The 25,418-nt window shown below is 39.5% G+C and overlaps 2 protein-coding genes across 2 annotated transcripts in view; one reads left to right on the forward strand and one right to left on the reverse strand.

Annotated features, from left to right (window-relative positions):
• The first annotated feature begins 14,411 nt into the window (after positions 1 to 14,411).
• Positions 14,412 to 16,554, forward strand: LOC308109108 (uncharacterized protein). The gene is made up of 7 exons (XM_080462480.1): positions 14,412 to 14,501; positions 14,664 to 14,682; positions 14,973 to 14,992; positions 15,095 to 15,129; positions 15,392 to 15,458; positions 15,833 to 15,867; positions 15,953 to 16,554. Exons 1-7 carry the CDS (start codon positions 14,420 to 14,422, stop codon positions 16,043 to 16,045), a joined length of 351 nt encoding a protein of 116 aa, XP_080318606.1. The 5' UTR covers positions 14,412 to 14,419; the 3' UTR covers positions 16,046 to 16,554.
• Positions 16,555 to 19,394: 2,840 nt separating this feature from the next.
• Positions 19,395 to 25,418, reverse strand: part of cacna2d3 (calcium channel, voltage dependent, alpha2/delta subunit 3) — a gene marked incomplete at its 5' end in the record, with an annotated part of 33,892 nt that continues 27,868 nt past the window's right edge. Inside the window, 16 exons of the mRNA XM_080462284.1 lie at positions 19,395 to 19,530; positions 20,168 to 20,267; positions 20,481 to 20,591; positions 20,694 to 20,811; positions 21,002 to 21,057; positions 21,157 to 21,197; positions 22,194 to 22,269; positions 22,401 to 22,471; positions 22,686 to 22,748; positions 22,837 to 22,881; positions 22,964 to 23,025; positions 23,116 to 23,193; positions 23,835 to 23,956; positions 24,079 to 24,174; positions 25,019 to 25,112; positions 25,264 to 25,361. Coding sequence (XP_080318410.1) covers positions 19,438 to 19,530; positions 20,168 to 20,267; positions 20,481 to 20,591; positions 20,694 to 20,811; positions 21,002 to 21,057; positions 21,157 to 21,197; positions 22,194 to 22,269; positions 22,401 to 22,471; positions 22,686 to 22,748; positions 22,837 to 22,881; positions 22,964 to 23,025; positions 23,116 to 23,193; positions 23,835 to 23,956; positions 24,079 to 24,174; positions 25,019 to 25,112; positions 25,264 to 25,361 — 1,324 coding nt within the window. The 3' untranslated portion in view covers positions 19,395 to 19,437. The remainder of the gene's footprint in view (positions 19,531 to 20,167; positions 20,268 to 20,480; positions 20,592 to 20,693; positions 20,812 to 21,001; positions 21,058 to 21,156; positions 21,198 to 22,193; positions 22,270 to 22,400; positions 22,472 to 22,685; positions 22,749 to 22,836; positions 22,882 to 22,963; positions 23,026 to 23,115; positions 23,194 to 23,834; positions 23,957 to 24,078; positions 24,175 to 25,018; positions 25,113 to 25,263; positions 25,362 to 25,418) is intronic.

A 25,418-nucleotide genomic window follows, 5' to 3' on the forward strand; every position in this document is an offset into this window, starting at 1 on the left:
CTTTGTTGACCACTTGCTCCATCGGCCCCTTTCCTAGTGCTTCTAATGAAATAAGGTTTGATGTCATCAACGGCAGTGTCTGGCCTACTGAGTCCTTCCTTCAGTCATTCATGACGGTTTATTGTTCATAAAGATGATATTTTATGGATTGATTAATGTACTTTTAAACTATTTGGTCAACACATGTTTGAGTTGGTCTAATTATATTCAAAGGTATTTAAAAAAAAAAGAAACTATATCAAAAAAAAAATCATCAAAATCAGAAAACAAGAACTTTATTGATAGCACACTCCATATATGCCTCTTTAACATATTTAAAAGCGAGCAGGTTCTTTTATTATTATAGTTGTGTCAAACTGAGAACGTGACATTTCTCTTTTTATGGCCAGTTCTGGTAGGTTATATTTGTGCTGTGGTTTAGTTTGAGAGCATGCTCTAAAGAGAAGCTTGAGCAGAAGACTGCAGTCCCACAGACTTATGGTGTTACGCTTCATTATGGCTGTTCAGCTGCTGCTAATTGTCCTCATATGTGAGTAGAAAACTCTTTTCTCATTTCAGCATCAATACTCAGTGTTTGTCATTCTGCGTTTCACTTTTACATCAAACTGTTGAGACTAGGCAGTGATAATGTGCTAAATGTGAGTACTTAGTGCATCTGTTTCTTCTTTTACGTGTTCATCAGGTGCATTTGACAAGAATAATGGACAAGGTCAGTCTCTGAGTTTTATGTCGGGTTTTTTTTTCTTATCTTATATCAACAATTTGACTATCAGTAGCTGAATGCTGTTTGAGAGTTAAATGTACTTTGCAAACTATTCGTCTGAATTTCAGCTCTGATTCGACCCACCATCACAGTGAATTCACTGGTGATCACTGAGACAGACTCGGTCACAGTGAGCTGTCACACTTCATCAAATACCCCTGAGACTCAGTGTGATTTCTACCATTTGACCTTGAAGATATTTGAAGGCTTGTGTGTGCAGACACTGACAGGAACAGATCTGCTCCAGAGGGTAAAGAAGACTTCACCTGTTCAGGTTGAACTGAGCTGTTCTTACACTGTAAAGCTGCTTGGGACAATTCCTTCTACATCTCCAGACAGTGATTCATCAACCATCATCATAAACAGTAAATAACTGAACTACTATCCTGTGAAATAGTAGATTTGTTTTACAGTATATAAACTGTACAGACATGTAACCTGAATAATTTAATCAAAATCTTTTTCTTCAAATGTCAGACCTTCCCCAGCCAAAGCTGATGGTGGAACCAGCAGTGATCACAGAGACGGATTCAGTCACCATCACCTGTCAGCCTCCATCTTCTGTTAAAGTACCAAACTGTTATTTCTACATTTCAAGACAAAAGTCTGCCAAACGCTTCCGTTGTTTGGAGACACTGACAGGAAACGATCTGCTCTCAATGGCACTGAAAACTCCACCTGCTGAAGTGGAAGTGACGTGTTTCTATCTCGATTCACATCAATCTCCAGAGAGCAACGTTTCCACTATTGTCATACACCGTAAGTCTGATATTCTAATGTGAGAATATCTGAAAAAAAATCGTGATTTTTCTGATGGACTATTTTCTTGCTTTGAGCATTCTCCCAAAACCATAGTCTGCTTATGTCACTTTTAAATGGGGGCACATTTGTGAGAAACATGCATGTTCTCAAATATTTCCATCGTTCAGATTCTTAATTCAACACTTTAATTTCCAGTTCCTCAACCTGACCTGACAGAAAATGGCGCAGTGATCACAAAGATGGATTCACTCACGTTAACCTGCAGTACTCCACCATCATTTCCTGAGACTCAGTGTTATTTATTCTTCAAGGGAAACAAAGTTTCAATACACATTTCCTGCATCGTGTCTCTGACTGGAGCTGAGCTTCTGTCATTGGCACAACAGAGTTCACCTGCTCAGGTTGACCTGACATGTTATTACATTGTAAAGCACCAAGGAGAATCATGGTGGTCATCACAGTCTCCATTCAGCAACGTTATCTCCATCAGGATAGGAAGTAAGTGAAGTCTGTAAATATGTTTGTTGTCTCTGTACCATGATGCAACATGTGTTTAGATGCTGTTAAACAAGAAGGTGTAACCTGTTTAAATTCTGATTGTCCTGTTACCTGTGTTGGAGATTTTGAATCTTCTTTTATCTTATATATAGACTTTATGGACAGTTTTTGTTTTAACTTTCAGAGAATAGAAAGAGTAGATACCTGTTTCTATAAGGTGGGACATGCATCTTAATGAGATCCAGAAAATGAAACTAACTGGATTAATTGTTTGTCAAACGTTTCAGGTCTGACTTCCTCTACATAGAGTAACACTGTTAGTTCACCTTCGACCTTTGTAACATCAGTGAAACCAACACTGGAACTCTTAAGGTCTGCCTCTTGTACAGGAGGTGTGTCCCCCTGGTTCAGGAGTGACAAACAAAGGGTTCCTTCCACCTCCAGAGGATTTCCTAATTCGAGGTCAGAGGATGTCATCTCTGGCTAAGCACAGGTTGACAGACACCCCTTTTTGAAGCCAACTCCTCCCATGTCACAGAGTTTGCTCCTGCAACTGCTACAGCTGCAGACCTTTTAGTCAGCTGATACCTGTATGCTGAGTCAGGAGTCCCCGGAGCCAACCAGGCCCTGAAGGCCTCTTCTTTTAGCTTGACAGTTTCCATGACCACTGTTGTCCACCATAGTGTTCTTGGGTTGCTGCCATGACAGGCACCAACATGCTTCTGGCCACAGCTGTGCATAGCCACTTCTACAGTGAAGGTCTTGAGCACGGTCCACTTGGACTCCATGTCCCCAACCAGTCCTCTGGTACATTCCAACCAGGCGTCCACCAACAACTCACCGCTAGCATTCAGATTGGACAGGCTGTTCTTCCAAATCACCCCATTGCAGGTTACTCAGTCGATGCCAATGTGATTGTTGAAGTCACCCAGTAAGCCTCTGGAGCTGGTTGGCGATGCCCTTTCCAGGACCTCACCAACTCTCACTAAGAAGGTCAAATATTCTGTGTTGCATTTCAAGTTTTCCTCCTCACCACATTAACCTGCCGAGAGATGACCCTCTAGTCCACCAGGACAGAAACCAACTGTGGGTCCACCAGCGAGTGTCCTCACACGCCCAGGGTGTGTCTCATCCTGTGCAATACCAGAGTAGGAAGGAGACTATACTATCTGGTCACCAAGCACTCGTTGGCAGACACCAACCCCGGGCCTGGCTCCAGAGATGGGTCCCTTGGCTGGGCAGGGTACACCATTTGGTGTGTTCCTTTTTTCTGGGTTTGCTTTTGGACTTGATTTGTCTGGGCCAGTGGTGATCTCATTATTTTGAGTCTAGCTTATGGCCTCTCTGTGTGATTATTTTAAAACGTTACCAGAGTTTTATTTATTTATTTATTTTTGTGAACAACATCGCTTTTGCTTGTGATTTAGAACAATTTAAGCACCAGTGGCTGGACTTGAACACAGAATTGCTGGACTGTTTCTGCCTCTGTGATATAATGATATATCACTCTGTTTTCCTGCCTTAAAATTTTTTTAACAATTGACACATATCTTTCAAAAAAGTAAAAAATTTTTAATGATAGAATGGATAAATACTTGTTTCTATATTGGCAGCAATGTATGAATCGACCACGACCCAGATGCTTGTACCTTTCCGTGTGACCACAGGTAGGATATTCACCTTAAAACATCCACAATATGACACAAACTGGATCAATTGCTTTTCAAATAGTCTTGAAACTTTTCAGGTCTGACTTCCCCCTCTACATGGAGTAACACTGTTACTTCACCTTCTACCCCTGTAACATCACTGAAACCAACATCAGGTCATGCAGAGTTCCTCATTGACTTATACTTACAATAGACATTTTAGAAACATTGTTCAGTTAATATCTTTTCTAAAAAAATATTAAATCCACAGGTCTGACTCACGTTACACCGGGTGACACAGTCCGTTCACAATCTGCACCTGTAACGTCAGTGACACCAACATCAGGTAATACAGAGTTCCTCGTTGACTTATACTGAATAAACATTTTGGAAATGTTGTTAAGTTATTATCTTTTCAACAAAATATCATTAACTCCACAGGCCTGACTACTGTTACACCGGGTGACACAGTCAGTTCACAATCTGCACCTGTACCACTGATGAAAACACCAGGTGACAGTTACAGAGTTTCCAAATGACACACAGATGTCTGAGGGCATCTTACATTCTGTGATTATTACCTCCGCCAACGAGGTTCTAAAATCATCTGTGTTTATTTGTCTGTTTGTCCGTCTGTCTGTGGCAATACATCTCAAAAACTCATGACTGGATCTTCATAAAAATTAGTACTAACTATAATACTGGCTATTTGACATGAGTACTATATGTTACACTGCTGATGCTATGTTTCCCCAAAATATTATCATGACTGTTCAGTGTTGTATGATGTCTGGCAGAGCATATGTCTTGGTCTTGTTGTTTGGCACAGATTTGGAAAGACTGACACATGTTTTGTTGAACAGAATGGTGGAAATGGATGATGTTTCCATTCAGTCTTGGAGTAACTGTGGGCCTTTTCTTGCTGGGAATGACATTTCCCTGCAGCAAAAGAGGAAGTGGTGAGAATGATACTGATGCAGATCCAATAAGACTGTTTAAAACTTATCTCGGCCGACTACCCAATGTTAAATAAACAGCTGGTAAAATGATTTCACATGACAACCATTTAAATCTGCTGGCTTCTGAGTTCATTTAATTCTTTTTATGTTTGATTCTTTCAGATAAACGTTTTCATCAGCGGTAAGACTTTTTATGTGCATGTAGACAGAGTTTTTCTCTGTTTTCCTGTCTGATACTGAGATTTATCTCATTTGATCTCAAAAAAGTTGTCCTATTGGCTTAATGAAACAGCTCAGTAAAGCTTGCAAAGCCCTGAGCTCAATCAGCAGAGCAGCTCCCGACTTAAAGACACTATAAGCTGCTGAAACAGCAGAAAAAAGCTTTTTCATGTCTTTAGTGAAAACACAACAAAACAAGGCATGTTGTTTCTGTTCAATTTCACTTTTATTAATCACTTTGTTCTTGTTTAGTTCACAGCCCAACAATACCGGTAATGTACACATTTAAGTTTGAACATCAGGCATATTCCATTAATATTTGTAGAGATACAATATCAGCTTGTGATAGATTATTTCCTTTTGTTGCCTCACAGGTGACTCTATGGAGATAAGGAATATTGGAAGACTGGTAATTATCATATGTTTATACAATTTGTGTGTGTGCGCGTGTGTGTGTATGTGTGCGTGTGTGTGCGTGTGTGTAATATCAACAAATGAGTTCCTCACAGATTTGTAGAAATTGAACATTCAGATGGACGGAGTTTATAAATCATAATAATAATAACTTATGACTCAAAGTTTATCTTTCACCTTTACTTTGTCTTGTCAAGCAGCTGCCTGCAGGCAACAGTGACTACTACAGTGAGATAACCTTTCTACCTGCTGCCGACCCGCCTGCAGGTGAGCTTTTACTTGATGTGCGTTTTCCAAAATGAGGTTGTAAATTGTAGTACGATAAATAATGCCAATTTGGTTATTTTTTTTATAAGAAAAAGGGAATTTGCTTGAGTAAAATCAGTGACTTTATTGCCACATGTTGGTGTTTTACTTGAAATGGCTAACCAACAATATATTTATGTATATTTTGTGCAATAATAGAGAATGTGCTCAAACTAATGATTATTGTTTGAATATTTGTGTAGAATTACAAAATAGTGTAACCTTCACCAACATTTGCGTCTTCCATCTTTGTTTTATACAAATGGTATATTGAGAAAATAAAATGTTTTTTTAAAATTGTCTTTGTGTTCAATTCTGTGTTTCTCTCTTGAAGGCCTTCAGCAACCAAACAGGAATCATGCTGAAAATGTAAGATAAAGTATGCAAGTCTCATGAATGCCGACTTATATTTGTGCTCCAAATTGAAAATCTCTTATTTGTCTTCCTCTCCAAGTCTGAAGTGTACTATGAGTATGCCACGATCCCTGATGGGCCAGCCGTACTGTTCCGGACAAAACCAACTTACAACACTGTTCAGGCACACTGAAGCACATTGATTTTCAAATTCTGTTTCAGAGAAAGCACAAAAGCTTTTATTATTATTTAGAGTTTAGAATGATTCATATGACATATTGTGAGCTGGGTTATGTGCATGCTCTTTTTTGTTTTGTTGTGGTTTTGTATTTCTTTTTGTCAAAAACAATAATGGATTAATGTAATATTCTTAATGCAGTAAAAAAAAGTTATTCCTTTATTTCTGTTCAGGCCTCTCCTGGAAACAAGTGTAGATAAAATATTAGATTTTGTTAAATGACCAGGTTGTGAAAAGGACTCAACTAATACAACTACGAATGTGCATATCAGTTTATCCTTGGCGTGTGGTGTATTAGATGTCATGTGGTAATTGGGAGGCAGGTCTATGTATGGTGGGAACCTTCTTTGTTGAGCCAGGTGCTGTAAAGAAAGAAGTGACAGTTTGATGTTAAAGAGATGTCAATGAATTTACTGGACTTCTGGATTTCAATAAAGGGACAAAGTGGAAAATGTGACTCTGTATTTCATTCATCAGACTAGGTAATCTTGGAAACTATCGGGGTACAAGTACAACATGTTGACCTTTCATTGTTTCTTCACTCATCCTGTGCAGGACTGCAGCATAACAAAACAATTTCCAATCTTTTATAATTTGGATGAGAAGTTACTTCATAGTGAGAAGTCTGTTGGCTCCTTCCTGTATATGGACTGACTGAGCAACACCCTCCATTCCATGTATTTGATCCTAAATGACACAGTGTTGTTGCCTCTAATTTAATTGTCAAATACAAACTTTGCTTTAATTGCATAAATGGAAAAAGAAAGAAGCAAAAGCACTGACTTCATCACAGACTCCCCCACTGTTGACTAAATGGAAATATGTTATCACTTTTTAAAAGATTTGATGGTAAACTAAACATATTGCTCTTTCCTCGTGTATGTGGATGTTTCACATGTAATACAGAATTCTTTTCTCTTTTTGGTTTATGTGCACATTTGTTATCGTAAATCATGGGAAATATTCATTGGTGTAGCCTCAAGCTACACTTGTAATCTGAGCGTGTGGCTGTTTCAATATCTGTTGTATTTTTCTAATTTCATCCAGCGATATGTTAAAAATGGGTAATTGAAAGCAGAAGGGCTTAGTTTGTACGCCCCCAGTTGAAGATTACAGGAAATAATATCAAAATGTATGATAATGTTGAATGACGAGCAGGTAAGATTGAACAAAGTGTGATTATTTCTGCGAATTAGATGATAAACAATGACAAGTACCTTGTGTTTTGCTCTCCGAAGCTGAGGTTTTGGCGACGGTATGAGTTGAATTTGGAGTAGTAGGTGTACTGGTGTATTTCACAGTGGTCGGGTTTGCCTCTGTTGTCAGTACACCCACTGTTGACGACTGAGTGCTGGTTGTTGTGTTTGTTACAGGAGACGAGGTGGTCGATGACTGAGGAACCTGAGAGGAACTTGTGCTCTCAGTTGAGCTTTCCGTGCTGCTGGTGACTTGAGCCGGGCTTGTGTTGGTGTATTGTGTCGCGCCGTCAGTCGTAATTAAAGCAGCGGTTGCATTTACTGTCGAGTCAGATGAAGTGAATGCTGTTGTCACATGTGTCTGGCTAAAAGTAGAAGATTCCGTTGGAGATGGGACTGTGGAAGTGTCATTTCCTGCTTGTGCCAGAGCAAAAAGAGCCAGGAGGCAGCAGGCCAAGGTAACTCCAGTTGTATCCATGTCAGCAAAGTCCTGTGGGGAAAAACAAAGCTAGAAATGGGCTACTTCTTCTTTGTAAAACTGAAAATTCACCGTCAATAGAATAATTCCTTTTTTCCTCATCGAAAACATTCATAGTGAGTTTACAATTTGTCCTCGTGTGTCTTCTGTGAAAAATTCACCATGATAAGGAGCTTGAATGACCAGGTCACATTACACAAGTTCGTTGTAGTAGAGGAGTGTGAACAAAGTACACCTCAGTACAATCCTTGCTGCAGTTACAATGACAAAGCCACGTCCAATTAATTATTCCGATTAATTTGACTGCTTTCCTGTATAACTCATAGCCAAAGCATTAACTCCATGGTGATCCTTTTTGTTGTTGTGTCACTCCTCTATTCTTTCTCACATACATTCACAGATTATCCATTCCCTGACTGAGCCCAATAATCAAATAATGAAATTACTTGCATATAGAACAGGCAGGTCATACAAAGGGAACAATATCGATATAAAATTAGCAGGTTAATAAACAACTGGCTGCTCTGTAATCAAACCCAACAACATTCCAATGCACTTCTGTGTGTATTGAAATGGATTAAAGTACATATGTTCATGTAGAAAATAAAGCTGGAATCTAGTATCAGTGAGAACAAGTGGACGAAGGACAATAAAAGTGGAACAAATGCACCCCTTCACTGACAAACAGGAAATGGGGATGGCTCAATCAGTGTGCTATTTTTGGTTTGCTACATGAACCAAAATGAGTTTTATTAGTTGCAGAACATTTTTTTTGATCAATTCCTCATTTGCTGTATTTCAGTGTGCAGCATATATCAGTTATTATTGGTTTATCATTAGCGTTCAAATGTTTTTCCAGTAATACCTTAATTATAAATTCACATCTTTACCAATAGGTTTGAAATACATCATATCAATCATGATAAGTGAATATTAATGATCTGATTACAATTGTTTGGGTCTGCTCTGTAGTGAAATGGATGCATTACAATCTAATATTTTGTGCAACATTTTGAGTGTTGGGGTGAGCAACTTTTGATTTAGTGTGAAGGTTAAAGTAGAGGAAATCACCCGTCCAGACAAACAAGTCTGAAATGCAAATCCTCTTTATTGTAGCACAGATCATGTGTATTTGCAGTAAAAGTAGAGGTCAGGAGGTCATAACTCACCTGTGATCATGCTCACCAGTAGACCAGTCATCATTGTGGCCAGTCTGCCAAAAAGGGACAAGTATATGTGTGAGTAAAGTAGTACAGGTAGTACAGGTCTGTACTACCTGTACTACTTTACTCACACATATAATTTACAAATGTCTTCAACTAAACAACTGTTCGAGGAGATATTTGTACTAATACACAGACACGGTGTTTAAGAATTGAACCAGCCAGATTGTAAACATTGTGTGGTTGATTGATAGTAGTTTCATGTCCAGTCATGTCCAGATCCAGTCCTCAGCATACAACACAGTGCTGAATATTAATAATGCAGTTTAAGGACATCACCTTCAGACAGAATCCACCACAGACCTGGATCAGCTTCTGTTGCTGCTCCTCAGAGTCCCCCAGCTTATTTTTCTAAGGAAATCCGAAATTTACGAGGTTTCTCTGTTATAAATTGAGCGGCTGTATGATTTAAAGTGACATTTAAGACTAGCGCCCCCCCACACTTCAAGGTGAGGACAATAATTGCATGCAGGCCGGCAACTTTATTAAATTGAAAGAGTGACGATTCCCCCTCATGCACAAATTAAAAATAAATTTAAAAAAGCCTAATTTAACACATGATCATGACAAAACTGAAAACAAACAAACCAAAAAAGGAAATGCATGCGAAAAAACAGCATTTTACCAATATTTTAGAACCCCCCCAACATTTCACAAATCATTTTTAAGGGGGGCTTCTGTCTCATTAAAAGGGGGCTGAGCCCTCCCTGGCTCCCCGTAGTTCGCACCCTGACTGAGTCCTTCATTCAGTTATTCATGACGGTTTATTAAATTTTGTTTTACTTTAGATTTGGTTTATTTCTTTGTTGACCACTTGCTCCATCGGCCCCTTTCCTAGTGCTTCTAATGAAATAAGGTTTGATGTCATCAACGGCAGTGTCTGGCCTACTGAGTCCTTCCTTCAGTCATTCATGACGGTTTATTGTTCATAAAGATGATATTTTATGGATTGATTAATGTACTTTTAAACTATTTGGTCAACACATGTTTGAGTTGGTCTAATTATATTCAAAGGTATTTAAAAAAAAAAAAGAAACTATGTCAAAAAAAAAATCATCAAAATCAGATAAGAAGAACTTTATTGATAGCACACTCTATATTTGCCAATCTCCTTTACATATTTAAAAGCGAGCAGGTTCTTTTATTATTATAGTTGTGTCAAACTGAGAACGTGACATTTCTGTTTTTGTGGCCAGTTCTGGTAGGTTATATTTGTGCTGTGGTTTAGTTTGAGAGCATGCTCTAAAGAGAAGCTTGAGCAGAAGACTGCAGTCCCACAGACTTATGGTGTTACGCTTCATTATGGCTGTTCAGCTGCTGCTAATTGTCCTGATATGTGAGTAGAAAACTCTTTTCTCATTTCAGCATCAATACTCAGTGTTTGTCATTCTGCGTTTCACTTTTACATCAAACTGTTGAGACTAGGCAGTGATTATGTGCTAAATGTGAGTACTTAGTGCATCTGTTTCTTCTTTTACTTGTTCATCAGGTGCATTTGACAAGAATAATGGACAAGGTCAGTCTCTGAGTTTTATGTCGTTTTGTTTCTTTTCTTATCTTATATCAACAATTTGACTATCAGTAGCTGAATGCTGTTTGAGAGTTAAATGTACTTTGCAAACTATTCGTCTGAATTTCAGCTCTGATTCGACCCACCATCACAGTGAATTCACTGGTGATCACTGAGACAGACTCGGTCACAGTGAGCTGTCACACTTCATCAAATACCCCCGAGACTCAGTGTGATTTCTACCATTTGACCTTGAAGATATTTGAAGGCTTGTGTGTGCAGACACTGACAGGAACAGATCTGCTCCAGAGGGTAAAGAAGACTTCACCTGTTCAGGTTAAACTGAGCTGTTCTTACACTGTAAAGCTGCTTGGGACAATTCCTTCTACATCTCCAGACAGTGATTCATCAACCATCATCATAAACAGTAAATAACTGAACTACTATCCTGTGAAATAGTAGATTTGTTTTACAGTATATAAACTGTACAGACATGTAACCTGAATAATTTAATCAAAATCTTTTTCTTCAAATGTCAGACCTTCCCCAGCCAAAGCTGATGGTGGAACCAGCAGTGATCACAGAGACGGATTCAGTCACCATCACCTGTCAGCCTCCATCTTCTGTTAAAGTACCAAACTGTTATTTCTACATTTCAAGACAAAAGTCTGCCCAATGCTTCCGTTGTTTGGAGACACTGACAGGAAACGATCTGCTCTCAATGGCACTGAAAACTCCACCTGCTGAAGTGGAAGTGACATGTTTCTATCTCGATTCACATCAATCTCCAGAGAGCAACGTTTCCACTATTGTCATACACCGTAAGTCTGATATTCTAATGTGAGAATATTTGAAAAAAATCGTGATTTTTTTGATGTACTATTTTCTTGCTTTGAGCATTCTCCCAAAACCATAGTCTGCTTATGTCACTTTTAAATGGGGGCACATTTGTGAGAAACATGCATGTTCTCAAATATTTCCATCGTTCAGATTCTTAATTCAACACTTTAATTTCCAGTTCCTCAACCTGACCTGACAGGAAATGGCGCAGTGATCACAAAGATGGATTCACTCACGTTAACCTGCAGTACTCCACCATCATTTCCTGAGACTCAGTGTTATTTATTCTTCAAGGGAAACAAAGTTTCAATACACATTTCCTGCATCGTGTCTCTGACTGGAGCTGAGCTTCTGTCATTGGCACAACAGAGTTCACCTGCTCAGGTTGACCTGACATGTTATTACATTGTAAAGCACCAAGGAGAAGCACGGTGGTCATCAGGGTCTCCATTCAGCAACGTTATCTCCATCAGGATAGGAAGTAAGTGAAGTCTGTAAATATGTTTGTTGTCTCTGTACCATGATGCAACATGTGTTTAGATGCTGTTAAACAAGAAGGTGTAACCTGTTTAAATTCTGATTGTCCTGTTACCTGTGTTGGAGATTTTGATTCTTCTTTTATCTTATATATAGACTTTATGGACAGTTTTTGTTTTAACTTTCAGAGAATAGAAAGAGTAGATACCTGTTTCTATAAGGTGGGACATGCATCTTAATGAGATCCAGAAAATGAAACTAACTGGATTAATTGTTTGTCAAACGTTTCAGGTCTGACTTCCTCTACATAGAGTAACACTGTTAGTTCACCTTCGACCTTTGTAACATCAGTGAAACCAACACTGGAACTCTTAAGGTCTGCCTCTTGTACAGGAGGTGTGTCCCCCTGGTTCAGGAGTGACAAACAAAGGGTTCCTTCCACCTCCAGAGGATTTCCTAATTCGAGGTCAGAGGATGTCATCTCTGGCTAAGCACAGGTTGACAGACAACCCTTTTTGAAGCCAACTCCTCCCATGTCACATAGTTTGCTCCTGCAACTGCTACAGCTGCAGACCTTTTAGTCAGCTGATACCTGTATGCTGAGTCAGGAGTCCCCGGAGCCAACCAGGCCCTGAAGGCCTCTTCTTTTAGCTTGACAGTTTCCATGACCACTGTTGTCCACCATAGTGTTCTTGGGTTGCTGCCATGACAGGCACCAACATGCTTCTGGCCACAGCTGTGCATAGCCACTTCCACAGTGAAGGTCTTGAGCACGGTCCACTTGGACTCCATGTCCCCAACCAGTCCTCTGGTACATTCCAACCAGGCGTCCACCAACAACTCACCGCTAGCATTCAGATTGGACAGGCTGTTCTTCCAAATCACCCCATTGCAGGTTACTCAGTCGATGCCAATGTGATTGTTGAAGTCACCCAGTAAGCCTCTGGAGCTGGTTGGCGATGCCCTTTCCAGGACCTCACCAACTCTCACTAAGAAGGTCAAATATTCTGTGTTGCATTTCAAGTTTTCCTCCTCACCACATTAACCTGCCGAGAGATGACCCTCTAGTCCACCAGGACAGAAACCAACTGTGGGTCCACCAGCGAGTGTCCTCACACGCCCAGGGTGTGTCTCATCCTGTGCAATACCAGAGTAGGAAGGAGACTATACTATCTGGTCACCAAGCACTCGTTGGCAGACACCAACCCCGGGCCTGGCTCCAGAGATGGGTCCCTTGGCTGGGCAGGGTACACCATTTGGTGTGTTCCTTTTTTCTGGGTTTGCTTTTGGACTTGATTTGTCTGGGCCAGTGGTGATCTCATTATTTTGAGTCTAGCTTATGGCCTCTCTGTGTGATTATTTTAAAACGTTACCAGAGTTTTATTTATTTATTTATTTTTGTGAACAACATCGCTTTTGCTTGTGATTTAGTACAATTTAAGCACCAGTGGCTGGACTTGAACACAGAATTGCTGGACTGTTTCTGCCTCTGTGATATAATGATATATCACTCTGTTTTCCTGCCTTAAAATTTTTTTAACAATTGACACATATCTTTCAAAAAAGTAAATTGTTTTTAATGATAGAATGGATAAATACTTGTTTCTATATTGGCAGCAATGTATGAATCGACCACGACCCAGATGCTTGTACCTTTCCGTGTGACCACAGGTAGGATATTCACCTTAAAACATCCACAATATGACACAAACTGGATCAATTGCTTTTCAAATAGTCTTGAAACTTTTCAGGTCTGACTTCCCCCTCTACATGGAGTAACACTGTTACTTCACCTTCTACCCCTGTAACATCACTGAAACCAACATCAGGTCATGCAGAGTTCCTCATTGACTTATACTTACAATAGACATTTTAGAAACATTGTTCAGTTAATATCTTTTCTAACAAAATATTAAATCCACAGGTCTGACTCACGTTACACCGGGTGACACAGTCCGTTCACAATCTGCACCTGTAACGTCAGTGACACCAACATCAGGTAATACAGAGTTCCTCGTTGACTTATACTGAATAAACATTTTGGAAATGTTGTTAAGTTATTATCTTTTCAACAAAATATCATTAACTCCACAGGCCTGACTACTGTTACACCGGGTGACACAGTCAGTTCACAATCTGCACCTGTACCACTGATGAAACTAACACCAGGTGACAGTTACAGAGTTTCCAAATGACACGCAGATGTCTGAGGGCATCTTACATTCTGTGATTATTACCTCCGCCAACGAGGTTCTAAAATCATCTGTGTTTATTTGTCTGTTTGTCCGTCTGTCTGTGGCAATATATCTCAAAAACTCATGACTGGATCTTCATAAAAATTTGTACTAACTATTATACTGGCTATTTGACATGAGTACTATATGTTACACTGCTGATGCTATGTTTCCCCAAAATATTATCATGACTGGTCAGTGTTGTATGATGTCTGGCAGAGCATATGTCTTGGTCTTGTTGTTTGGCACAGATTTGGAAAGACTGACACATGTTTTGTTGAACAGAATGGTGGAAATGGATGATGTTTCCATTCAGTCTTGGAGTAACTGTGGGCCTTTTCTTGCTGGGAATGACATTTCCCTGCAGCAAAAGAGGAAGTGGTGAGAATGATACTGATGCAGATCCAATAAGACTGTTTAAAACTTATCTCGGCCGATTACCCAATGTTAAATAAACAGCTGGTAAAATGATTTCACATGACAACCATTTAAATCTGCTGGCTCCTGAGTTCATTTAATACTTTTTATGTTTGATTCTTTCAGATAAACGTTTTCATCAGCGGTAAGACTTTTTATGTGCATGTAGACAGAGTTTTTCTCTGTTTTCCTGTCTGATACTGAGATTTATCTCATTTGATCTCAAAAAAGTTGTCCTATTGGCTTAATGAAACAGCTCAGTAAAGCTTGCAAAGCCCTGAGCTCAATCAGCAGAGCAGCTCCCGACTTAAAGACACTATAAGCTGCTGAAACAGCAGAAAAAAGCTTTTTCATGTCTTTAGTGAAAACACAACAAAACAAGGCATGTTGTTTCTGTTCAATTTCACTTTTATTAATCACTTTGTTCTTGTTTAGTTCACAGCCCAACAATACCGGTAATGTACACATTTAAGTTTGAACATCAGGCATATTCCATTAATATTTGTAGAGATACAATATCAGCTTGTGATAGATTATTTCCTTTTGTTGCCTCACAGGTGACTCTATGGAGATAAGGAATATTGGAAGACTGGTAATTATCATATGTTTATACAATTTGTGTGTGTGTGCGTGTGTGTGTATGTGTGTGTGTGCGTGTGTGTGTGTATGTGTGTGTGCTTGTGTGTGCGTGTGTGTATGTGCGTGTGCGTGTGTGTAATATCAACAAATGAGTTCCTCACAGATTTGTAGAAATTGAACATTCAGATGGACGAAGTTTATAAATCATAATAATAATAATTTATGACTCAAACTTTATCTTAAACTTTTCACCTTTACTTTGTCTTGTCAAGCAGCTGCCTGCAGGCAACAGTGACTACTACAGTGAGATAACCTCTCTACCTGCTGCCGACCCGCCTGCAGGTGAGCTTTTTCTTGATGTGCGTTTTTCAAAATGAGATTGTAAATTGTAGTACGATAAATAATGCCAATTTGGTTGTTTTTTTTTATAAGAAAAAGGGAATTTGCTTGAGTAAAATCAGTGACTTTATTGCCACATGTTGGTGTTTTACTTGAAATGGCTAACCAACAATATATTTATGCATATTTTGTGCAATAATAGAGAATATGCTCAAACTAATGATTATTGTTTGAATATTTGTGTAGAATTACAAAATAGTGTAACCTTCACCAACATTTGCGTCTTCCATCTTTGTTTTATACAAATGGTATATTGAGAATATAAAAAATTTTTTTTAAATTGTCTTTGTGTTCAATTCTGTGTTTCTCTCTTGAAGGCCTTCAGCAACCAAACAGGAATCATGCTGAAAATGTAAGATAAAGTATGCAAGTCTCATGAATGCCGACTTATATTTGTGCTCCAAATTGAAAATCTCTTATTTGTCTTCCTCTCCAAGTCTGAAGTGTACCATGAGTATGCCACGATCCCTGATGGGCCAGCTGCACTGTTCCGGACAAACCCAACTTACAACACTGTTCAGGCACACTGAAGCACATTGATTTTCAAATTCTGTTTCAGAGAAAGCACAAAAGCTTTTATTATTATTTAGAGTTTAGAATGATTCATATGACATATTGTGAGCTGGGTTGTGTGCGTGCTCTTTTTTGTTTTGTTGTGGTTTTGTATTTATTTTTGTCAAAAACAATAATGGATTAATGTAATATTCTTAATGCAGTAAAATAAAGTTATTCCTTTATTTCTGTTCAGGCCTCTCCTGGAAACAAGTGTAGATAAAATATTAGATTTTGTTAAATGACCAGGTTGTGAAAAGGACTCAACTAATACAACTACGAATGTGCATATCAGTTTATCCTTGGCGTGTGGTGTATTAGATGTCATGTGGTAATTGGGAGGCAGGTCTATGTATGGTGGGAACCTTCTTTGTTGAGCCAGGTGCTGTAAAGAAAGAAGTGACAGTTTGATGTTTAAGAGATGTCAATGAATTTACTGGACTTCTGGATTTCTGCAGTTCTGAATGTCAATAAAGGGACAAAGTGGAAAATGTGACTCTGTATTTCATTCATCAGACTAGGTAATCTTGGAAACTATCGGGGTACAAGTACAACATGTTGTCCTTTCATTGTTTCTTCACTCATCCTGTGCAGGACTGCAGCATAACAAAACAATTTCCCATCTTTTATAATTTGGATGAGAAGTTACTTTATAGTGAGAAGTCTGTTGGCTCCTTCCTGTATATGGACTGACTGAGCAACACCCTCCATTCCATGTATTTGATCCTAAATTACACAGTGTTGTTGCCTCTAATTTAATTGTCAAATACAAACTTTGCTTTAATTGCATAAATGGAAAAAGAAAGAAGCAAAAGCACTGACTTCATCACAGACTCCCCCACTGTTGACTAAATGGAAATATGTTATCACTTTTTAAAAAAATTGACGGTAAACTAAACATATTGCTCTTTCCTCGTGTATGTGGATGTTTAACATGTAATACAGAATTCTTTTCTCTTTTTGGTTTATGTGCACATTTGTTATCGTGAATCATGGGAAATATTCATTGGTGTAGCCTCAAGCTACACTTGTAATCTAAGCATGTGGCTGTTTCAATATCTGTTGTATTTTTCTAATTTCATCCAGCGATATGTTAAAAATAGGTAATTGAAAGCAGAAGGGCTTAGTTTGTACGCCCCCAGTTGAAAATTACAGGAAATAATATCAAAATGTATGATAATATCAGAAATGCCTTAATGTGGCCTTCATATATGTTCCTCGGTTGTATAAACTGATAAGCCTGCGCATTAAACAAAAGCCCTGGTGATTCGTGGTACTGGGGCAAAGCAGAACAAATTCTTTTTAATGTAAGACATTTTCTCACAACTTTCTTTTATCCTCCATTTGTATCTTCTTTTTTCTACATGTTTCACAGCAGCACCAGGCAGCATGCGGGAGGCAGGATCCCCAATTAGGCAGATCCCAGATGTTTCTCTGCAGTCTCAAGAGGTTTCAAGCTGTGTCTTGATATCAATGTACCGAATGTCAGTCTTATCTCGTTGTTGCACACAGTGTCTAAATAAACAGGTTCCATCATATTGTCATTGATATATGATTTTCAAAAGGTATGAGGATGAAGAAGGGTGGCCAATCACTAGGTTATTTTAGGGGCAAATGTCTAGTCATTTATTTTGGTTATTTCTATTGTCCTTTTCTTTCCTTGCATTGATTAGTTTTGCTAGTCTCACAAGTAGTTTCTGTGTATTGTTTGTGTGTATTGTGCTTGTATGGTACATGCTATCAGAGGCAGTGGCTGAACCACACTCCATGTGGGACTGTACATGTGTAAATGGATGAATGTATTAGGCTATGTGTGTATGTTTTTACGTAATAATGCATTTAGCATGAGTGTTTAATTAGGTGTGCATGTATTATAGAATGTTAAGTACATCTTACTCACAGCATACGTATTATGTATGATGTGTGTACTGTAGGTGGGCTTGTGTGTGGCTATAGGTGTCTGTAGATATGTATGAATAGACGTGTATGTTTATATATTCCATGTACTGCACAGGACATGATTAAGGACTGCAGATACTTGGGAAAACATGAAAAACATGGGGTCCTTCCATCCATCCATTTTCACTCCTGCTCAGTCTGGACGGGGTTCCAGCTGCAGTATAAAGAACGATGAAGCCCAGGTATCTCTGCCCCCTGACAACAGCGAATCCTGGGCTGACTTTGGGGCCTCCTCCCAGTCGGACATGGCTGCTAAACCTCTAAAGGGAGGAAACGGGCATCCTAATCAGATGCCCAAAACACCTCAACTAGCTCCTCTCAATGTGGAGGAGTAGCCGCTCGACTTCTGAGTGTCTTTTGGAATGTTAAACTTCTCACTCTTTCACAGAGATTGACGGCCACCTCCCTGCGTAGAAAGCGCTTTTCGGCCGCCTGTGTCTGGCGACCTCATTCTTTCGGTACTGACCCAAAGTTCATGACCGTAGGTGAGGATGTGGACCGACCACTTGGCTCAGTTTCCTATTTTCACAGCTCAGTTCCCTCTTCACAAGAATAGTCATGCTTGACAAAACAGCTCACAGTGCAAATGAAGGAAAATATTTCTTTGTATTTATTTATCAGCTTTCCTAAACATGTGGCTGAGAGTATGTAATGTGGTCACCTCAATAAATTATGGCTGAATACATCAATTTAACATTCTGTGAACACATGGCTGAATCTTCATCATGCATCTGTTGCTCTTTAACGTCTTCAGCGTTGAAACGAGGACAAACCGGCAGAATAGAGCAAGTTCAAAATGTTCCATTGTGTCTGGTAGTTTTAGATGATTCATTACTGACAACAAAATTTATTTATATCCCAAATCAACTTAAAATGTTGAATGAGGTCATGGCTCTGTCTATTGTTTGTGGTGAGTTACTGCCACGCTGCATTCGTTTCACGTTTCACAAAGGTGCATTTTACATTCTGCAAACATTAGCTTTCTTTTTTTTTTTTTCTCACAACAAACAAACATTTAATGTTGTATGAATGCCCCTTTGTCAAAGGACTTGTTTTAGACTTTGATAAGAAAGCCTTGTACTCTTCAGTAATTCTTTATTTTCTGTACAGATACTGCATTGTTTACCTCTTAATTGTTTAAGCACACATTTGGAGCAATATGACAAACTGTCACGTCTGATACTCAGGGCAAAGTCACCAAAGCACTCCCACTACCCAGACGTTCCTGTGGAGGTTTCTGCATGAATGGATGTGAGTGGCAACGCTACTGATAAAGAGTTTGTCTTAGTGGAGTGCTGCCTGTTGCGGAGCTGAGAGCAAAATCATTTCTGATTAGCCATGTTCTCTATGTGTTTCTAAGCATCTTCTTGTCGAGTCAGTCTTTACTGATGTCCACTCCTGCTGCAGGTGGTCACCTGCTGAAGGCCGCTGCTATCAGAGGCAGTAGGGCTGCTGCCAGTGGGCTGGAGAGACGCGTGGCTGAACCACACTCCATGGCATTTTCCTGTGGAGAGACACATTTTACTGTGGCAGGTGTCTGTGAGCTGAGATTCTACCTGGCCTTGTGATAGTGAACACTTTAGACACAAGTGTTCACTACTACACTTATTATGTATATAGTTTTACTGTGAACACACATACGGTACTCGGAGCGGTGGGGAGCTCCAGCGCAGGGCTATAGAGGAGTGAGGTTGTTGCAGCTCAGGCTCCCTATTTGATGAGCTTCTGACTTATTGAACAACCACATGATCACTGCTCCAGCCTCTAGAATGAAGTTGCAGCATCAACCTATCTTGATCAAACTCTGGTCCCCATTACGGGTGTTGTTTCATCAATACAAATTTTCACTTTGAAGAGGGGTTTGTGGTCAGGACTGTATGTAGCATCATCAAGCTCCAGCCATGTATGAGCGACAGAGTTTGTAGAAGAGTTTACTTCAATTATTAGTAAATGAGATAAGCACTTTGCTCTTATTGTCCTCTTTTCAAACATGTAAAATATGTACAGTCAAATGCTCTGAAAACTTCATCATTTTTAAAACGTTGATTCTTTCATTCAAATTAAAGTCAAATATGATGCAACCTCATAAAAAAAGAAAAGAAAATGGTTACACGTACGCACGTACGCACACAGTTTCATACCTCTGGGTGGAAGGGATGACACGACTCAGGCTTCTTCCTGTCCTTCTGAAACTTCAGTCTGTCACATTTTAGTGACTCATTGTGTTCAAAGGGGTCAAGGCTGTAAACAACTGAAGAGAGCACGTCACTAAAATTAAACTGACTTTTTAATGCTGTCAGGCCAATGTGAAATCTGAAAGTTCTTTAAACCTCGAGACTGGATCCCAAAAATTGACTTTGTAAACATTTCGTTTTCTTCTTGCAGTCGGCAAACATGCAGGGAAAATAATAAAGCTTTATGCAAAGTTTCAGCACATATTTTGAAAGGATATACATGATCTCAATGGGATCCATGGTCACCGGAGGAGCATTGCTGCAGTCACATTTATTGTCCACAACGACCATGAAGAGATTGCTGCTGGGAATCTGCTGTATGACAAATGACCTGCAGACACAACCATAGAAATGTTTCAAAATAAATAGTTCTCTCGTCTGAACATCTACTGTTTTGGATCATTGAAGATAATTGGAATGATTGTCTAAGTACCTGACACAACCATCACAGTCGATGTTTCCTGTTGTTTCCTTGATAGTGCGTTCAGAGACAAAGGCAGGATATTCTGTATCACAGGGCACCATCATGGTTTTACCGCGAGATCTCTGAGCTGAACGTGAGAAAAAGCCATGTTGAGCTGCACCACATAAGCTTGACAAAACCGCAGATTAACAGGGGAAGGTGTTTCATTTCTCACACTCATGCTCTGCAGTTCACACACACTCTCTCTCTCTCTCTCTCTCTCTCTCTCTCTCTCTCTCTCTCTCTCTCTCCATGCCTGTAATGTTTACTTCTTTTACCTTTAACAGAGAGATCGATATTCCACCAGCTGTACAGGTTAAACTCTAGTAGGAATCTAAAGTAGTGATACAAAGAATAATGCATTTAAATACAGATGTTTGTGGAAAGAGAGAAAAGAAAAGGATGAAGATAATAAACAAAACTTCATTCTTACATGACAAGTTCTGTGAGGAGCCACTTCACCACTGAAAAAGGCTGAAAAAGGTTTAGAAGTTACAATTTGTACAGTATATCAGCAGATGTTCTATGTCCCTACACAGATGTGCGTTTGACATTTCTTTGTTTAAAAACCCCCCTACAGAGGTAAGGCTAGAAATATATATCAATATGTGGTTGGATTGTCTTGTTTGGTTTGCTAATGTGTTTATTTCCCTCTATTGGCCACCGTAGCTGTCCAGTAGAGGGCGCCGTCCCTCCTGATGGAAGCAAGAAGGACGTTTTTCTTTTTTATAATATAAATATTAAATGTATTAATAAACTGTTATTCTGTCAAAATCTTTTTCAACACATTCACATTCAACACATTCATTTTCTAAAAGTGAGTAATGAAGCATTTGCTTGTATTTGTTTAAGTATGTTTATAAAAGAGTCCTAATAAGTGCTCTCTATTCACTAGGTGTTTAAAAGTACAATCATTTTCATAACTGTGGGCCTCTCTCAATCGGTAAAAGGCAAGATTGTTGTAATGTGGTTTATAACCGCACTGTATTTATATGAGGTTAACATCGGCTGAAATTGAATAATAATGACAATCCCTACCTAAGAAATTTATCACCAGCCACCACTGGTATTGGCATATTATTGTGTATTTTGTATCTCGGTCAAAGCTTGTTTTTTTTCACATTAGACAATATAAAAAATGCCAGTAAATAAAATTCTCTCCAAGTTCACAAATGTTTCATACAATCATTACTATCAGGTTTATTTCTGTCTACCTCAGACCAAGTACATTGGCTTTTGCCTTCTATAGTTGACATGTATAGTTCACTGCTTTTGTTCTTTATTCATTTGAGTTATTCTCATTCCTGATGCATTTTAAAGAAGATGTTCTCTTTCCAGTGATGTGCCACATCTTACAAGTAATTTTTAAAAACCTAAAATCAAAGAGGGATATCAGAAACTAAAATACGGTTAAAGGTTGTGTATCAGAAAAGTAAGAGCAATGGAAAAAGTATAATCTTTCACACTTACATCTGATAAAGGGCGTGCACTGTCAGTGCTCCCAGCGTACTCTTTGCAAAGTGCCTGGTAGTCGTACAATGTGATCCTGCGACATGAACAGTGCAGCACAGCTTGTAATAAACAACAGATTGGATGAGTATGACAAATTGATTTTAAATGTCAGCTTTTTAATTTGGCAGTTCAGGGCTCAAAGGAATGTAATGTTGTGTCTCTGACCTTTTGAATGACCCCATTTGGAGAAGTTTGTTCATGACAGCACCCTCCACCTCTCCAAAGAAGAGCCCTGTCTGAGAGAGAAGTAATGTCAGAGAGTCGCCGCACCCAGTTCAGCACACTTACGGAACAGAGAGATTGATATTCCACCAGCTGTACAGGTTAAACTCAAGTAGGAATCTAAAGTAGTGATACAAAGAATTCTCATAGTGGACTTGAGGAAAAACATTTTGGGAGAGCTAATGTTGGTAAAATGGGGAAATGTTCATGCTGACAAATGCACAGTACCTGAGATGTTTCCTCTGTTACAAGAATGAATCCATTGTTGTCAATGAGGTAACAGTTAATGTCCTGTTAGAACAGTAATAATAAAAAAAACAAACATTCACATAACAGCCTCAGGAAAAAAGAGACATCTGAGTTTTGTGCCTGTCATTACCTCACTGTCACAGCTAATGACACAGTTTCCATCCAGGGCCGTACACTAAACACAAATCAAACACGGTTCAGTTTCACATCCAATTCTAAAGTACATTTTTTTTGGGGTGATGTAATGTTGTGTTTACCTGTCTACATGCAGTCCAGAACTTTCTCTGAAAGAACTCCAGCTTCATTTGAATCCCAACAGCTGAGAACAACACAAACCAAATAAATCTTTTGGTCTCCATGTGGAAAGTGGGACTGTACTGATGTGAAAGCTCTGAGCGGTGGTCGTTACCAGCGACAATGGGAGACTTTCTGTCATCAAGGAGCTGAATTGCTGTGCTTGCCAAAACCACACTTTTATTTTCTAAGGCTGAAGGAAAAAGACAATGAGCAGTCGTTTGTTCAAATGCACTAGATGGCGCCCTTTCTTTACTCTGCAGCCTGAGAAGAAACCGCAGTACCATTCCATTACTTCACGGTAATGGAGTCTAGTCAGAGCTTATTCTGCAGGCAGATGACTGTAATATTTCTGAAATGGGTGCTGTGATAGAACATTTCATGGTGTGATGGGGAAGCCTGAGTGGTCGCGGTCATTATAGTTGGAGAAAAGGTTGTAAATGTCCTGAAGAGGGGAACCGAATTGTCCATCCTCCAGATAGCAGAGACAGAGTGTGTGGCCGCATTAACTGCAGAGATGCTGCGAGGTAGGTGAGCTGAGCTGCACATCCCACCAGTAAAAACCACAGGACAGAAGAGAAAGGAGCATTAAAAAAAAAAAGCTGATTTATATGTTAAAATGGCAAAAGACAGCGCAACAGAGACCAGATGAATCCCTGAAAGTACAGCCTGTAATACTGTAGTAGACCATAAAAACTACATCAAATGGACTTGTGTATGACGCAGAAGGCATTGGAGGAATAAGCAGGCAGATGTTCTGTGTAGTAGCGTAGATATTTTTCACTCTACAATGCACACAATAAATGCTGTGGCCACAGGTTTAGTTGAGTGTACCTGTGCTGAAGGGGATGGAGTAGACAAACGTGCCAGGGACCTGCTCTGCCGCTCTCTTGTACCACAGAGGGAAGTGATCAGCATTAAACACTCCCTCCTTGTCCTCCGCTGTCAGGAAATCTCTGAGGAAGCATGCGAAATGAAACCGAGGTGAGAAGCGACGAATTAAATTCATCAAGCACAATCGCGGCTGGGCCTCCGGCTGTAAGTAATGATTAGAGAAATGTTGAGCTGTGGCACTCACTGATTAGAAAGCTGATCAGCAGGTACAAACAGGTTGGTTCTCGACAGGCCGGTACGCGTACCCAGGAAAGCAATCTCCACTCCTTTGTCAGAGTTCCTGTTGGCGTGATGCAGAACAGTGCATCCTCTGTGAGTGTTTATTTCTCAAACCTTCTGATGATACAATGCTGCAGGTTTGATTGGTTATTTCAGTGAGACTGCTCAGATATGAAGCTCGATTGAGTTTAAAGGAAAGTTGTTATAGCAGTTAATGGAGAGGCTTGGTGTAAGAGTACAGGAGGCAGGGTGAGATGGGTGTGACTGACCTCATGAACAAAACTAAACATGCGCTGTCTGTACTAAACCATTGACAATAACTAAAAACAAGTACAAATATAAGTCTATCCCACTGCTCTATGATACAACACTGCAACAACATAAGACTTTTTTTTATCTGAAATGTATTGTGTCTGGAGAAATCAGAAAAAAACTATTCCTTTATAACAAGAACTGGGCTGATAATTGTATTTAAGCAACTAAAAAGTCACATTTTCTTCCAGGATACAGAAAAAAGTGATCACAGCAGCTGTAGTGAAGATTGTATGAAGACAAAGAACCTCTGGTAACCTGTGAAGGCTACACTGGGACAAACAGCAATAAGCCTTATTTTTGCACAATTTTAAGTTGTTTCACAAACAGAAACAGTTAAAGGTAAAGTATGTAAAATTTGTCTTTTGTAAATCAATATAACCTCCTGAACGGCTGTGTGTCGACTATTTCTTTTTAATGGATGAAAATTGTGTTTTGATCATATGAATGATTCAAGCATTTGTGGAGTTTGGGTTCCGGCTATTAGGGCTCGTCTCTGTCCCTCTGCTATTTCTATGACTTTGCAATGTAATAAACCAAAATCCAAAACAACACGTGGGGAGGAACAGGAAGTGCTATCAAAATGTTCTTACTCTGACTTGTTGAGCGCGAGCCCGGTCCAGTACGCCTCCAGAGGAGCAGTGACCACGGCATCAAACAAAACCTCTTGGATCAGCTCTCTGTCACCTGCAAAGTGTCAGGCCAGTTTAATCTGGGATCTGATTCAATAAAGCCAAAAATGGACTTTTTCTGACGACAGTTGATGGGACAATATGATAAAATGTTTCCACTGATGATACAATCTGCTTGCAGCCTCAGTCGTTGCGATCCCCCTTACATTTGAGGTGCGTTCTGCGTCCCGTCATGAAGAGCTTGATGGCCTGAATCTGGGTCAGGTGACGGTGCTCGTGCTGCTCCTCTGTGTTGCAGTAGGTCCTGTGGTTGGAAAAGAGCCCTGCTGTTAGATCACAGGCCTCAGGATCCCTGTTGAAC

This window comes from Lipophrys pholis, assembly GCF_963383615.2.
Source record: "Lipophrys pholis genome assembly, chromosome: 4".
Lineage (NCBI taxonomy): Eukaryota > Metazoa > Chordata > Actinopteri > Blenniiformes > Blenniidae > Lipophrys > Lipophrys pholis.